The 15,282-nt window shown below is 41.9% G+C and overlaps 1 protein-coding gene across 11 annotated transcripts in view; it reads left to right on the plus strand.

The window, feature by feature from the left end:
• The window catches only part of LOC145467657 (uncharacterized), a 31,697-nt gene extending 20,667 nt beyond the window's left edge, over positions 1 to 11,030 (plus strand). For 10 of the 11 annotated variants that reach the window (XM_081451238.1, XM_081451240.1, XM_081451239.1 and 7 more), the window contains one exon: positions 1 to 11,030. This exon is cut by the window's left edge and continues 2,076 nt beyond it. In XM_081451238.1, coding sequence (XP_081307364.1) covers positions 1 to 9,791 — 9,791 coding nt within the window. In that variant the 3' untranslated portion in view covers positions 9,792 to 11,030. The other variant, XM_081451249.1, reaches the window with a different exon arrangement.
• Positions 11,031 to 15,282: the final 4,252 nt, after the last annotated feature.

Raw genomic sequence — 15,282 nt, forward strand, 5'->3', positions numbered from 1 at the left:
GTGATCTGGGACAGTTCTTAGTTGAATTCCATGGAAGTGAAGATATTGTCTGTAAAGAAATGAACAAGTCAGTGCTTGCGGTAGAAGATTCCCTTCAAGCAAGCCGTCTCTGGTGTACGGCCGCGAATACCCCCATAAAAGAACGCCTTTCCATTGAGGGTCCGAACAAGATGACTATTATTCGTGAAATCAAAGTTGATGAATCAATTGAGGAGATTGTATTTGACACAATCAATCCCCTTAAATGCTCTCACGCTTCTCTTGATTGTCATTTGGCAGTCATCCAATGCCAAATCGAGTGTGTTGATATCACAGCGAAAGCACTTCATATTCCAGGAAGACTGAGATGCACCCAGCCAGCAACGAGAGAAAAACCATCAACCATCATCGTAGAGGATATGATATCGTTCACTGGCAGCTTGGAATGTGTGGGATCCGTGGAAGTTATTGTGGGAAAGGCCTTTGAGCAGGAGCAGGCGGAATCTGGGAGTATAGATATCTTCCAAAGACTAAAGATAGTCACAGAGGAAAATGGTACCGTTTTGCTGAAAGGATTAACCAAAGGGAAATTGGATTCGCTTACTCTGTTGGAAATTGAAGCCCAGAGTATTAACATTTCGGGAAGTTTGACGGAAGTGTCAGCTGTGAAAATTGTCGCAGATAAAGATTTGCATCTCACCAGGGAGAGCAAAATCAGTTTATGCGAGTCGGTAGAAATTAAAGGAGAGTGGATTACAACAGCTGGCTCAATAGAAGAATTCAGCCATCTTCAAATACAGCCATGGGCAATTCTGAACTCTGGTCAAATAGAATCGGTTCGGGAAGCTTGTGATATTACCTTATCCTCTGACCTTGCCTTGGTCAACAGTGGAATTTGCAGGGGCCACGTAACCTCTCTGGAAGCACCATTCTTGTTAAGCCTTCCAGGCGAAGAGATTGCTGATGTAAACGATGTGACGAAGTGTGAACTGGTTGGACGAGACAACATTGAACTAGAAAGTATCACGTGTTTCCTTGGGGGCTCTGCCCTAAAATCGAACAAACGGATCGAAAACAACACGGTTCTGCTTTTCAAGTTTTTGGCCTACGTAACATGCATACCCGACGCCAAAAGCATAGAAGCGTGGTCAAAAGCTGGAGAATGGCTGAAGAATATTCAGAAAGAATATGAGGCAAGCAAAGGCAGCCATTCAAGCAAATCATTGACATCCTTGAGCAGAGGTTCTATGCAAAACGCAGAAATCAGCTTACGACTGGGCCAAATGTACAACATGGTGAATAACTTTGTTGCAGAAGTTCTGAAGAACGGCATTGAGTCTTTCGACGTGCCAAAACTGGTTTTCATCATTACAAGCGAGAGCGATAGATATACGAAGCTAAACGTGCTGAAAGAAAAATTATTGGCAATCCCGCGAAAGGCAAGAAAAATGCGAGAATTGATAAAGAAAGGAGGAATGAAGGTCTTGCAATCAATGAAGGAAAGCTTTGGCTTCTCTGAATCAAAGAAAAGTAATCAAGAAGATGGTATTCACGAATCTGGCTCTTACTGTTTTGGGGAGGGTGTCACCTTCACAGAGTCATTCTATGAAGCACTCTTTGACGAAGTTTTCTGCGACAATGGTGCTCAATTTGCTGGAGATGTTGCTGTCGTATCTAAAGAAATTTTTTTGAGCAAAAGGGAAAAGAGAGCTATTGCAATGCTGCTTTGCGCAGATGAAGTGTGCAGTTTGGGTGATATTGCCAGCAGTTCTTTAGACGTAAAATCATCCCGGGGAAAAGTTCAGCTTGTTGGAAAAGTTGAATCAGACCAAGCAACGATTGAAGCTAAGTCGGGCATTGATCTGGCTTATCATAACGAAAGAGAAGGGCGGGCAAAGGCAGATCACAAGTTCAAGAGCATTACGATGAAAACTAACAAAATCAACGAGGTTAATAGTTTTCTGAAAGGTGAAGGAGTGTATGAAGATTTAAAGATCTCTGATCAACTCGGCTTGGTGTTGACGGATCAAGATGTAGTTCTTTCGAGCTGTAACCTTTATCATGGGTACGGGCTCAATCTTAAGGCGAAGTCAGTTAGTATTGACAATTCTAACCTGAGATTTGACAAAGGAGCATCAATAGCATCAAATCAAACACTCAATGTCAGAAACTCATCAGTCACGTCTCAAAACTCTCTCCTGTTGAAATCTGTTGAAGGAAATGTCAACTTGGATTCGTCAAGTCTTGGAGCTGGCGGCGTTGCAGCTCTAGTATCAAGCAAAGGATCTGTTTCGATGGCTGCTAGTTCAGTTTCTGGTGAGAAAGGTGCCGTTGCAGAGGCGAAGAAGGACGTAATTATTGATGTCAAAGAAACGAGACACAGCACGTCTTCGTCAGATAGAGGTTTTTTTAGCTCCTCAAAAGATGTAACATCATATTCCACTGTTTCAAAATCGAGTATCTCTTCCTCGTCTGGAAGTGTATCGATTAAATCAGAAGAAGGAAAGATCAAAGCAACAGCCACGGAAATCCAGGCAGCCAAAAACATCGCGATTTCAGCGAAGGAAGATGTCGTTATCCAAGACAAAGTGACTGTTCGAGAAGAAGAGCATGTGAGGAGCAACTGGTTCAGTACAAAGAGAACAAGACAAAGACAAGATGAGCAGCATTGCTCGCAATTAAATGCTGGTGGATCACTCACTGTTTTATCCAGAGATTCTCATGTGACCATGATTGGGACTGATTTTTCGGTCAGTGACAACCTGATGCTTCAAGCCGCTGGTACTGTCTCATGTAAAGACAGGATACTTTCACAGTCACGGGAAGTTCAGTCAAGTGGCTTTTCATTCTCCGTAGAAAATGGTCTATCGTTTGGGCAAAAATCTGAACGAATGATGCAGCAGCGTTTAGCTGGACGCACCATGAAAGTTGGAGGCAACTTGTCTGTTTCAGCGAAAAACTTTGACGTGAAAAATGCAATGGGTATGGATGTTGGAAATATGCTTATCGATGCCGACAACGTTAACTTTGAAGGAGCAGAATTAAATAATTCGTATTCTTCTAAAGAATGGTCGGTCGGATTTGGAATTCAGTCACCGTGTACAGTGAATGTAACCGCGGCAAATGCTTGTTCAAAACAGAAGCAAATCGTCAATCAGGACATCACTGTTCGAGGAAGAACCCATTTCACTGCGGCGCAAAATGTGAATTTGACTGCATGTAACCTAGAAACTGGTGCTATCACTGGGAACATTGAGAATTTGCATGTCATTTCCAAGCAGAGTGAAATAGAAGCGTTCGAGCAGACAGTAACTGTGGGCTTTGCCATTGGTCCAAGATTTCCTACTCCCGAAAAGTTCGGTTACAGCAAGAGTTCGGACGTCGGGAAGTTTGTAGAAAGGGCAAGCGGCATCCATTGCAGTGGACCAATGAAAGAGGAAGACTTCAAAGTCGGTTCTCTAAACCTCAAAGGTTCATCAGTTACGGCTGATGGAGATATTGGAAATTTTGCAAAGAATATTATCTCGGAAAAAGTTTCCAGCTACCGATCACAGTCCTCGTTCGGATTCTCCTTAGGTGTCAATAAAACCGGAGTGGCCGTGGGGTTGAGTACAAGCGAAAATTCAATGGCCATGGAACACCAAGGAACTATTGCATCCTCTTCAGGAATTGTTTCCGAAGAAATAAAGAGATCCGTTAATACGGACTATGGCAAACACGCAAGGATCACCGATATGCGCAAGTCGGCATTCGCATTAAACCTTAGAGTAGCGAAAGACGGTATGGGCGCAGAGGTTCAGGTAAATGATAAAGGCGCAGGAGTTTTTGCTTCGAAAGAAAACATAGGAGGTCACGCGCAGTGTGGAGATAGAGGCTTTGCTCTATCAGGTGGTAAATCAGGGATTTCAGGGTCTTTGCAAAATGGCGAGACTAGCATCGACCTTGGCCTCTCAAAGGAGCAGCTTGAAATAAATGTCAAATCCAAAGACAGTGCCATTGGTACATCACTTGGGAAAAAGGGGATATCTGGATCTGTCCAACATAAAAATTTTGCAATTGGCGGCTCCTTGTCTAAGGAAGCGAAATCAATTCAACTGAGTGCTGGTGATTTAAAGACTGGATTTAAGCGAGAGAAAAACAGCAAGACAGGCGAAAAGATCACTTCCGCAAATGTTCAAGTCGCAGATCTTAAACTTGCTGGTTCAACATCGAAGCATTCCAAATCGCTCGACTTTGCAGCTGGTAATGTGAAGACTGGATTTAAGCGAGAAAAAACCAGTGAGACAGGCGAAAAGACCACTTCCGCAAATGTTCAAGTCGAAGATCTTAAACTTGCTGGTTCAACATCAAAGCATTCCAAATCACTCGACTTTGCAGCTGGTGATGTAAAGACTGGATTCAAGCGAGAGAAAAACAGTAAGACAGGCGAAAAGACTACTTCCGCAAATGTTCAAGTCGCAGATCTTAAACTTGCTGGTTCAACATCAAAGCATTCCAAATCGCTCCACTTTGCAGCTGGTGATGTAAAGACTGGATTTAAGCGAGAGAAAAACAGTAAGACAGGCGAAAACACTACTTCCGCAAATGTTCAAGTCGCAGATCTTAAACTTGCTGGTTCAACATCGAAGCATTCCAAATCACTCCACTTTACAGCTGGTGATGTAAAGACTGGATTTAAGCGAGAGAAAAACAGAGAGACAGACGAAAACACCACTTCCGCAAATGTTCAAGTCGCAGATCTTAAACTTGCTGGCTCAACATCAAAGCATTCCAACTCGCTCGACTTTGCAGCTGGTGATGTGAAGACTGGATTTAAGCTAGAAAAAAACAGTCAGACAGGCAAAAAGACCACTTCCGCAAATGTTCAAGTCGCAGATCTTAAGCTTAATGGGTCAACATCGAAGCATTCCAAATCGCTCGACTTTGCAGCTGGTAATGTAAAGACTGGATTTAAGCAAGAGACAAACACAGAGACAGGCGAAAAGACGACTTCGACAATTGTTCAAGTCGCAGATCTTGAATTTGCTGGTTCAGCATCAAAGCATCACAAATCACTCGACTTTGCAGCTGGTGATGTGAAGACTGGACTTAAGCGAGAGAAAAACAGCGAAACAGGCGAAAAGACCACTTTCGCAAATGTTCAAGTCGCAGATCTTAAACTTGCTGCTTCAACATCAAAGCATTCCAAATCGCTCCACTTTGCAGCTGGTGATGTAAAGACTGGATTTAAGCGAGAGAAAAACAGTAAGACAGGCGAAAAGACTACTACCGCAAATGTTCAAGTCGCAGATCTTAAACTTGCTGGTTCAACATCGAAGCATTCCAAATCGCTCGACTTTGCAATTGGTGATGTGAAGACTGGATTTAAGCGAGAGAAAAACAGTAAGACAGGCGAAAAGACTACTACCGCAAATGTTCAAGTCGCAGATCTTAAACTTGCTGGTTCAACAACGAAGCATTCCAAATCACTCGACTTTGCAGCTGGTGATGTAAAGACTGGATTTAAGTTAGAGAAGAACAGAGAGACAGCCGAAAAGACCACTTCCGCAAATGTTCAAGTCGCAGACCTTAAACTTGCTGGCTCAACATCAAAGCATTCCAAATCGCTCGACTTTGCAACTGGTGATGTGAAGACTGGATTTAAGCTAGAAAAAAACAGCGAGACAGGCGAAAAGACCACTTCCGCAAATGTTCAAGTCGCAGATCTTAAACTTGCTGGTTCAACATCGAAGCATTCCAAATCGCTAGATTTTGCAGCTGGTGATGTGAAGACTGGATTTAAGCGAGAGAAGAACAGAGAGACAGGCGAAAAGATTACTTCCGCAAATGTTAAAGTCACAGACCTTAAACTTGCTGGTTCAACATCGAAGCATTCCAAATCACTCTTCTTTGCAGCTGGTGATGTGAAGACTGGATTTAAGCTAGAGAAGAACAGAGAGACAGGCGAAAAGACTACTACCGCAAATGTTCAAGTCGCAGATCTTAAACTTGCTGGCTCAACATCAAAGCATTCCAACTCGCTCGACTTTGCAGCTGGTGATGTAAAGACTCGATTTAAGCGAGAGGAAAACAGTAAGACAGGCGAAAACACTACTTCCGCAAATGTTCAAGTCGCAGATCTTAAACTTGCTGATTCAACATCGAAGCATTCCAAATCGCTCGACTTTGCAGCTGGTGATGTGAAGACTGGATTTAAGTTAGAGAAGAACAGAGAGACAGGCGAAAAGACCACTTCCGCAAATGTTCAAGTCACAGACCTTAAACTTGCTGGTTCAACATCGAAGCATTCCAAATCACTCTTCTTTGCAGCTGGTGATGTGAAGACTGGATTTAAGCTAGAGAAGAACAGAGAGACAGGCGAAAAGACTACTACCGCAAATGTTCAAGTCGCAGATCTTAAACTTGCTGGCTCAACATCAAAGCATTCCAACTCGCTCGACTTTGCAGCTGGTGATGTAAAGACTGGATTTAAGCGAGAGGAAAACAGTCAGACAGGCGAAAACACTACTTCCGCAAATGTTCAAGTGGCAGATCTTAAACTTGCTGGTTCAACATCGAAGCATTCCAAATCGCTCGACTTTGCAGCTGGTGATGTGAAGACTGGATTTAAGCTAGAGAAGAACAGAGAGACAGGCGAAAAGACTACTTCCGCAAATGTTCAAGTCGCAGATCTTAAACTTGCTGGTTCAACATCGAAGCATTCCAAATCGCTCGACTTTGCAGCTGGTGATGTGAAGACTGGATTTAAGCTAGAGAAGAACAGAGAGACAGGCGAAAAGACCACTTCCGCAAATGTTCAAGTCGCAGATCTTAAACTTGCTGGCTCAACATCAAAACATTCCAAATCGCTCGAATTAGAAGCTGGTGATGTGAAGACTGGATTCAAGCGAGAGAAAAACAGTAAGACAGGCGAAAAGACTACTTCCGCAAATGTTCAAGTCGCAGATCTTAAACTTGCTGGTTCAACATCGAAGCATTCCAAATCACTCGACTTTGCAGCTGGTGATGTGAAGACCGGATTTAAGCTAGAGAGGAACAGAGAGACAGGCGAAAAGACTACTTCCGCAAATGTTCAAGTCGAAGATCTTAAACTTGCTGGCTCAACATCAAAGCATTCCAAATCGCTCGACTTTGCAGCTGGTGATGTGAAGACTGGATTTAAGCTAGAGAAGAACAGAGAGACAGGCGAAAAGACTACTTCCGCAAATGTTCAAGTCGCAGATCTTAAACTTGCTGGTTCAACATCGAAGCATTCCAAATCGCTCGACTTTGCAACTGGTGATGTGAAGACTGGATTTAAGCTAGAGAAGAACAGAGAGACAGGCGAAAAGACCACTTCCGCAAATGTTCAAGTCGCAGATCTTAAACTTGCTGGCTCAACATCAAAACATTCCAAATCGCTCGAATTAGAAGCTGGTGATGTGAAGACTGGATTCAAGCGAGAGAAAAACAGTAAGACAGGCGAAAAGACCACTTCCGCAAATGTTCAAGTGGCAGATCTTAAACTTGCTGGTTCAACATCGAAGCATTCCAAATCACTCGACTTTGCAGCTGGTGATGTGAAGACTGGATTTAAGCTAGAGAAGAAAAGAGAGACAGGCGAAAAGACCACTTCCGCAAATGTTCAAATCGCAGATCTTAAACTTGCTGGCTCAACATCAAAGCATTCCAAATCGCTCGACTTAGCAGCTGGTGATGTGAAGACTGGATTTAAGCTAGAAAAAAACAGTCAGACAGGCGAAAAGACTACTTCCGCAAATGTTCAAGTCGCAGATCTTAAACTTGCTGGCTCAACATCGAAGCATTCCAAATCACTCGACTTTGCAGCTGGTGATGTGAAGACTGGATTTAAGCTAGAGAGGAACAGAGAGACAGGCGAAAAGACTACTTCCGCAAATGTTCAAGTCGAAGATCTTAAACTTGCTGGCTCAACATCAAAGCATTCCAAATCGCTCGAATTAGCAGCTGGTGATGTGAAGACAGGATTCAAGCGAGAGAAAAACAGCGAGACAGGCGAAAAGACTACTTCCGCAAATGTTCAAGTCGAAGATCTTAAACTTGCTGGCTCAACATCAAAGCATTCCAAATCGCTCGACTTTGCAGCTGGTGATGTGAAGACTGGATTCAAGCAAGAGAAAAACAGCGAGACAGGCGAAAAGACTACTTCTGCAAATGTTCAAGTCGCAGATCTTAAACTTGCTGGTTCAACATCGAAACAATCCAACTCACTCGACTTTGCACCTGGTAATGTAAAGACTGGATTTAAGCAAGAGACAAACACAGAGACAGGCGAAAAGACGACTTCGACAATTGTTCAAGTCGCAGATCTTAAACTTGCTGGTTCAGCATCAAAGCATTACAAATCACTCGACTTTGCAGCTGGTGATGTGAAGACTGGACTTAAGCGAGAGAAAAACAGCGAAACAGGCGAAAAGACCACTTTCGCAAATGTTCAAGTCGCAGATCTTAAACTTGCTGCTTCAACATCAAAGCATTCCAAATCACTCCACTTTGCAGCTGGTGATGTAAAGACTGGATTTAAGCGAGAGAAAAACAGTAAGACAGGCGAAAAGACTACTACCGCAAATGTTCAAGTCGCAGATCTTAAACTTGCTGGTTCAACATTAAAGCATTCCAAATCGCTCGACTTTGCAATTGGTGATGTGAAGACTGGATTTAAGCGAGAAAGAAACAGTAAGACAGGCGAAAAGACTACTACCGCAAATGTTCAAGTCGCAGATCTTAAGCTTGCTGGTTCAACATCGAAGCATTCCAAATCACTCGACTTTGCAGCTGGTGATGTGAAGACTGGATTTAAGTTAGAGAAGAACAGAGAGACAGCCGAAAAGACTACTTCCGCAAATGTTCAAGTCGCAGATCTTAAACTTGCTGGCTCAACATCAAAGCATTCCAAATCGCTCGACTTTGCAACTGGTGATGTGAAGACTGGATTTAAGCTAGAAAAAAACAGCGAGACAGGCGAAAAGACTACTTCTGCAAATGTTCAAGTCGCAGATCTTAAACTTGCTGGTTCAACATCAAAGCATTCCAAATCGCTCGACTTTGCAACTGGTGATGTGAAGACTGGATTTAAGCTAGAAAAAGACAGCGAGACAGGCGAAAAGACTACTTCCGCAAATGTTCAAGTCGCAGATCTTAAACTTGCTGGTTCAACATCGAAGCATTCCAAATCGCTCGACTTTGCAGCTGGTGATGTGAAGACTGGATTTAAGCACGAGACAAACGGCGAGACAGGCGAAAAGACCACCTCGGCAATTGTTCAAGTCGCAGATCTTAAACTTGCTGGTTTAACATCAAAGCATTTCAAATCGCTCGACTTTGCAGCTGGTGATGTGAAGACTGGATTTAAGCACGAGACAAACAGCGAGACAGGCGGAAAGACCACTTCGGCAATTGTTCAAGTCGCAAATCTGAAATTTGCTGGTTCAACATCAAAGCATTCCAAATCGCTCGACTTTGCAGCTGGTGATGTGAAGACTGGATTTCAGGGAAAGACAAATGTCCTGACTGGAGAGACAACGACATCTGCAAGTTTCAAGGCGGGTGACTTCCAAGTTGGTGGCATTACCTCTGAGAAGTCCAAATCATTGGTTATGAAAGCAGGTGATGTCGCAACTGGCGTTCAGCAAACAAATGTCCTGACTGGAGAGACAACGACATCTGCAAGTTTTAAGGCGGCTGCCTTCCAAGTTGCTGCTTCTACCTCTGAGAAGTCCAAATCATTGGTTATGAAAGCAGGTGATGTTGCAACTTTCGTTCAGCAACAGACAAATGCTGTCAGTGGAGAGTGAACGGTATAATCAATGCCCTGACTTGACGACATAAGCAGGTTTAAATGGATTTCGGGACCTGTTTTAACGGAAGAGCTAAACGAGTTTGACGATCTCGGAAATCCGTTTTAGTTTTGCGTCTTATTTATTAAGTTCTTCCAACTGTTTTGATGCAGTCATAGAGTAATCACGTATTTACTTTCCACACTGAACTGAACACTTCTCTAATCAGAGTCGTCCACTCTAGTTAAAGTTGTAAATTACGGAAACTTTTATCTGCGTGTTACTAGAAATAATATAGTGTGACAAGAAAAGTGTAACCTAAGTGATATTGTTGATATCATTAGTATTTTAATGTAGAGGCCATTGTTTTTCAGGCTCAAGTTCGATTTAGTAGTTCATGATATACAATAAAATTCCGCAAGTACAGTCCTGTATTTTCGCAAGTTATCCTAAACAGGTTCTTAGATAATTGGTAATTAACACAAATTTAGGCTGCGTATGTTCTTAAGTAGAGGCTTATTTTCTGAAGAAACAAATTACCTTGTACTTAATAAAATTTAGTGCTACTAAGCCTATTCCTTTTATAAAATCTGCGTACCAACTTAGCATTTATGTAAAATGACTATAATAAGAAAAATTGAAGCACTGATCACATTAATTTTGGAGTTCTCTTTCAGAACGTAACATATACATGAACTGTGATACCTTTAGATTTTAAAAAATGAGAACCTGTTTCAAATTTGAAGCTAAATAGCCTCTTGTATACACAAGGTCAAATTGGCAAACTATAGGCTAACAGGTTCTTAAAAACTAGGTTCTTACTTGCAGGTTTTTACTCTATATCTACTATCCGTAGTTCAGTTTTCAATAATTAAAGATAATTAAAGAATGGCCTACAAATTTAGAAGTAAATGCAATGCTGTTCTATTTTTAAATGTAGTATTGCAGTTGATTGATATTCTCTCTTCCCTAGGTTAGTATTTGCGCCTATTGAGGAGTATTATCGCAATATGCATTGGATCTAATGACGGGATGCACTTTTCCGTTTTTATTCTGTTTTCATTTTTATCTTTACACCTTACCCCAAAATGGCCGCCATTTTACTGTTCCGTCTTATTTTGCTGTCAATTTAGCCCCTTTTCCTTGTTCTTAAGCTCAAAATTCAAACAGAAAAGGTTTCGCTTGAATGAGGAGCGAAGGCCGCCTTTGAATGCCAACTTAGACCGAGTTCGTAAATGGAGGCCAATAAATGCTAATTTTCTCACCGGCCTCGTTGGCATGTAAAACTCGAAAAGAATTTTTTCTTTCAAATGGGGCTAGATAGGAAAATTAGCCTGGAGAGAAGGAGAGGAAATTAGCAAAAGAAGAGACTGATTTATTAGCGGCCATTTATGAACTCGGTCTGTAATAACATACTAAAATGGTGGTCGGATGAGGTGTGTGAGTAAGTGTGTAACGGGACCATGGGCCTTGCCTGTGTGGCAGGCGCTAGAAAGGGAAGGGGGGGAATGGGCTGCCCCCGCGCGAAGCGAAAAGAGAGAGCGCGCGCACCCGGCCATTTCCTCCTTTTTTCCCCCTTTCTGCATACAGCAAAATAATGAATTTATTTACAGCACAATCACCTTGCTCGGGCAGCAACTATAAAATGCGCTTTGTTTCTAGTGTTGGGGTCTTAAGTTCACTTTCGACGTAACGAAAGGGAAAACTTATAATTATACATCGGTGTGAGACTTTTGCGGAACAAACGAGAAAACAATGCTACGCTGAGTTTATTAAAACAAAGGAAGAAACAAAAGCGGTTTGTGGTCATCGAAACAAAGGGAGTAACAATAGTGCACCCTTTTCATTGTTTAGTTTGCCGCCTCCATCAGGCTAAAGAACATTGCCGCGCGTTCATAGCAACCAATGAATAAGCCCTTTTGGGCGTCTGTGAATAATAACAGGCCATATGACATACCTATACGTTCTTTCCAACAGGAAGTAAATGTCACAAGAACAATAGCCATTCTACGCTATGAGAGCCTGCCACGCAGGCTACCATGGGCCCCGTTCCCCATTCCAGGCGATATTCAGCTGTATATTCAGCTGTATAATGCTCAGCTGTGCAAAGCTATTCCAGTGTGGCTATAAATCAGAAACCTAAGTGGTGTTCATTCCATAAAAGTTGTACCATTTTCCAGACCATATTTGACAGACTTTTAGATTCCCACCATTTACATTACGGACGTGCTTCCAGTCTTTGAACGTATGATATTTCCAATGTAAACTCTAAATATTTAGTAAACATCTTAGGAAAAACGATTTAGACTTTTCCTTAGCAGGTAATACGTTTGACGGCATTCATAAAACTAATTTAAGTGAAGTAAATTGGAATTAGGTTCGGCTATTTTAAGAGACGTTTTGTGTCAAAATCAGGCCTTAGTCCATCCTGCACCAGCGATAACGTTTGCTCAATCGATCGATCGCACAGTCAATAAAAATTTGCGAAAAATGGTATCTGCATGAGCACGCACCGCCCATCGTTGTTCTGCTGACTAAACTAAAGCGGGAAAAGGGGCAAGGCATTTGCATTGTACGTTTGAGTGGACCAAACAATTCAAATCAGCCAAGTTATTCAAGTCCTCACGAAGGAACTAAAGTAGCCAAGTAAATCCAGTAGGCTAAGAAAGTCATTAAAAAAAACAAGCAACTAAATAAGGTATCATATATGAAGTATCGGCCAACAATCCAGAAATCATTGCTTGCAATCATTGTAACATTTTTCGGTATTTTGTTCGTGCCAGTATGCCATAAAGTCGCCCACCATTTCTCTCGGTGACTGAGGAAACCCGTGAAAATGTAAGTACAATTTTCCACTTTGTCTCCATGTTGGAGATGGCTTTTGGTACATTCCATTATTAAATCTTAGAAAAAGCTTGGTAATTTTGTGATGCGATTAGTCATGAAGCAAAGGTGTCTCAGGTCACGTTGGTGTTGCTATAGGAATGATATTTAGTCCTTGGCTTAATATAATTAGCAAATAAACAAGCCATGACTGCGCTCTGTTCTGTTGTAAAGCACGCAGGAAGCGGTAGAGCACGAAAGAAGTGTAGGGGAAAACACGAGACGTAGTCGAGTGTTTTTCTTGAGTGTTCTACCGTTTCCTAAGTGCTTTACAACAGAACAGAGCACAGTCGAGGCTTCTTTATTTGTTTTGTGATAAGAATCCGATAATTTCCCCACGCATTCGGCTGAATTTTCAAACCAAACTTTATTTTCCAAACGAGCAAAAGTGGCGTCAGCCGTGCAGTCAGACTGTTCGGAAATGGACTGCTCTGTTGAATGTACTTAGAAGGTACTGTTTGTCTAACGTGTTTTAGTACAAAGCGAGTAATAAAATAAGGTATATTTAAGCTTTTATTATAAATGTAGGTGAGGGGGAGCGACATGATTTTTAAAAGATAAGGAGGGGGTCTGGGCTTACTTTGCCTTTGTTGGCAGGGACACTACATACATAAAACATAACACCAAGAGATTATCAAGGCAAGAGTGAATCGCCCATATAGGCCCTCTAACTAAGGCGATCCCTCTTAAGGTCATTCCACTGAAATAGAATCTGCACTGAGTTTTTAGTGAAACTTTGCCTATTGATTGTTTATAGCGAAGCTCTGGTGGCCCAAAGGGCCGCCAAGCGGAGCCCCATACCCATATAGGGAAGAAAAGGAAACCCATGAATTGATTTCCTCATGGTTATCATGGCTAGCGGTATTGCTCGTGGGCGCGTACGCACGACGGCCACGACGACGACAATGACGATGGAGTCGTGCAAGATGGCGGCCATACTCCAGCTAATAGGTTGACAGAGACATGCACCCTCGGTTTGTAGCGGGAGAATGCCATTTTTCTTGGCGGGATTTTTAAAGAAAAACGATAGCGGCGGTTGATCTAATATTTTTAAGACAGGGTTCCACTGAAGCAATAAACAGAAAGCAAGAATTAACAGGCAAAGAAGTAGCGAAGAAGATCACGAAAAAGACTGAGCGGGCCAGCGCTGGGGAAGGAGGCGAAACAGTACTGAACAATGCCGTGAATTATAGCTAGTCAAGGGCTAGAGAAAGGAGGTGAAATAATACCGAACAATGCTGTGAACCAAAGCTAACGAGGGCTATAGAAAGGAGGCGAAAGTACCCGACAAACTGATTCAGAAGACTGCCGAACTCCCCACGGCCAAGTTCAAAATTCGCGCGAACGTGATGCTGTGCAGCCATGCAAGAAAGTTCAAAAGTCACCTGATTTGGTCAGGAGATGAACAAGAGAAATCAAACGTACCTGAGTGTTTTAGAGAAATTACAAAACAGTAAACGTAGCGGAAAGAAGTGGTTGATTCGTTGGTCTATCGAAAATGTAATTTCAGTTCAGTCTTCACAACTTTTGGTGCAAGTTTCTGCCTGGAAGATTTCCACTGGCCGAACTGAATTGCCAACTTGCGGTAAGTGACTTTTGTTGTTACGTTTGCTATGAAAATTAACAAGTTGCCTCGGCAATAGAAGCTTATTTTCAATTGGAATCCATTAAAAGTCTTCCTTATTTGAAGCCATGCTGTAACAGATTTTAAAAATTGCATCGTTTTAATTTCGCTCGTCTCTAAACAATAACACGTGGGTCGCTTTGGAGGTTGCTGTAAGTTGTAAACAAATTAAGTTTTCTGTCGATTTTCGTCGTCAACTTAAGCTTATAACCTCACGTCTAAAAATAAGCTTAACCAAAACTGTACTTGTAAACACGGCCGGGCGAGTTTTGAAGTTTTCTCTGAGTTAGTTAGCACTGCCGCTTCGTAGACTGCTAAAATTTCTTCCTCTGTTGTTGAAAACCAAGAAAGGTCTACAAACCATTTTAAGCCGAAGCGAACAGGATTTGCTAAATTTACTTTTGTTCCTATGTGAATATTTGCATATTGTGATTACAAAGTATGGAGATTTCCTCGTTTTGTTAGTTCAATTTATTCAGTTTGGCGAAATGCTTTTGTGAATTCCGAGGTTAATTTAGTTGAAGACTGGTAAAGCTACTGCCAATAAAATGACTGCAAAGCTAAATTAAGCTGTCGACAAAAATACAGACTCTCAGTAATATTCAAATTTAAGCGTGAATAATTTTTAAACTTTAACACCACAAGCTTAAACGAATTTTCTTTATCCTCTCTTTTATTCGGTCACCTTTCATTGAGAAGGGATTTGCTGTTGATACTCGAGCTCAGATGTAGTGATATGCATCTTGTGTTTATAATGTAGATTTCCTCGGTTTATTTTGTTGTCTGTCCAATCAGTTCGGTTTGGTGAAATGCTTATATAGTGCAAAATGTCGAGTAGACGATTATGCATGGCAATCCTGTCTGCAAATAAAGCTGTGCTTTGATTTTGATTGGCTATTTCATTTTATTTGTGCCATTGCTTTTGGTTGGGGGTACATGGACCCTATTTTCTTAATAAGAGGTTATTCCCCAATGCGGTATTTACACTTAATATGGAAATGT

The sequence above is a fragment of the Orbicella franksi genome, chromosome 14 (genome assembly GCF_964199315.1).
Source record: "Orbicella franksi chromosome 14, jaOrbFran1.1, whole genome shotgun sequence".
Taxonomy (NCBI): domain Eukaryota; kingdom Metazoa; phylum Cnidaria; class Anthozoa; order Scleractinia; family Merulinidae; genus Orbicella; species Orbicella franksi.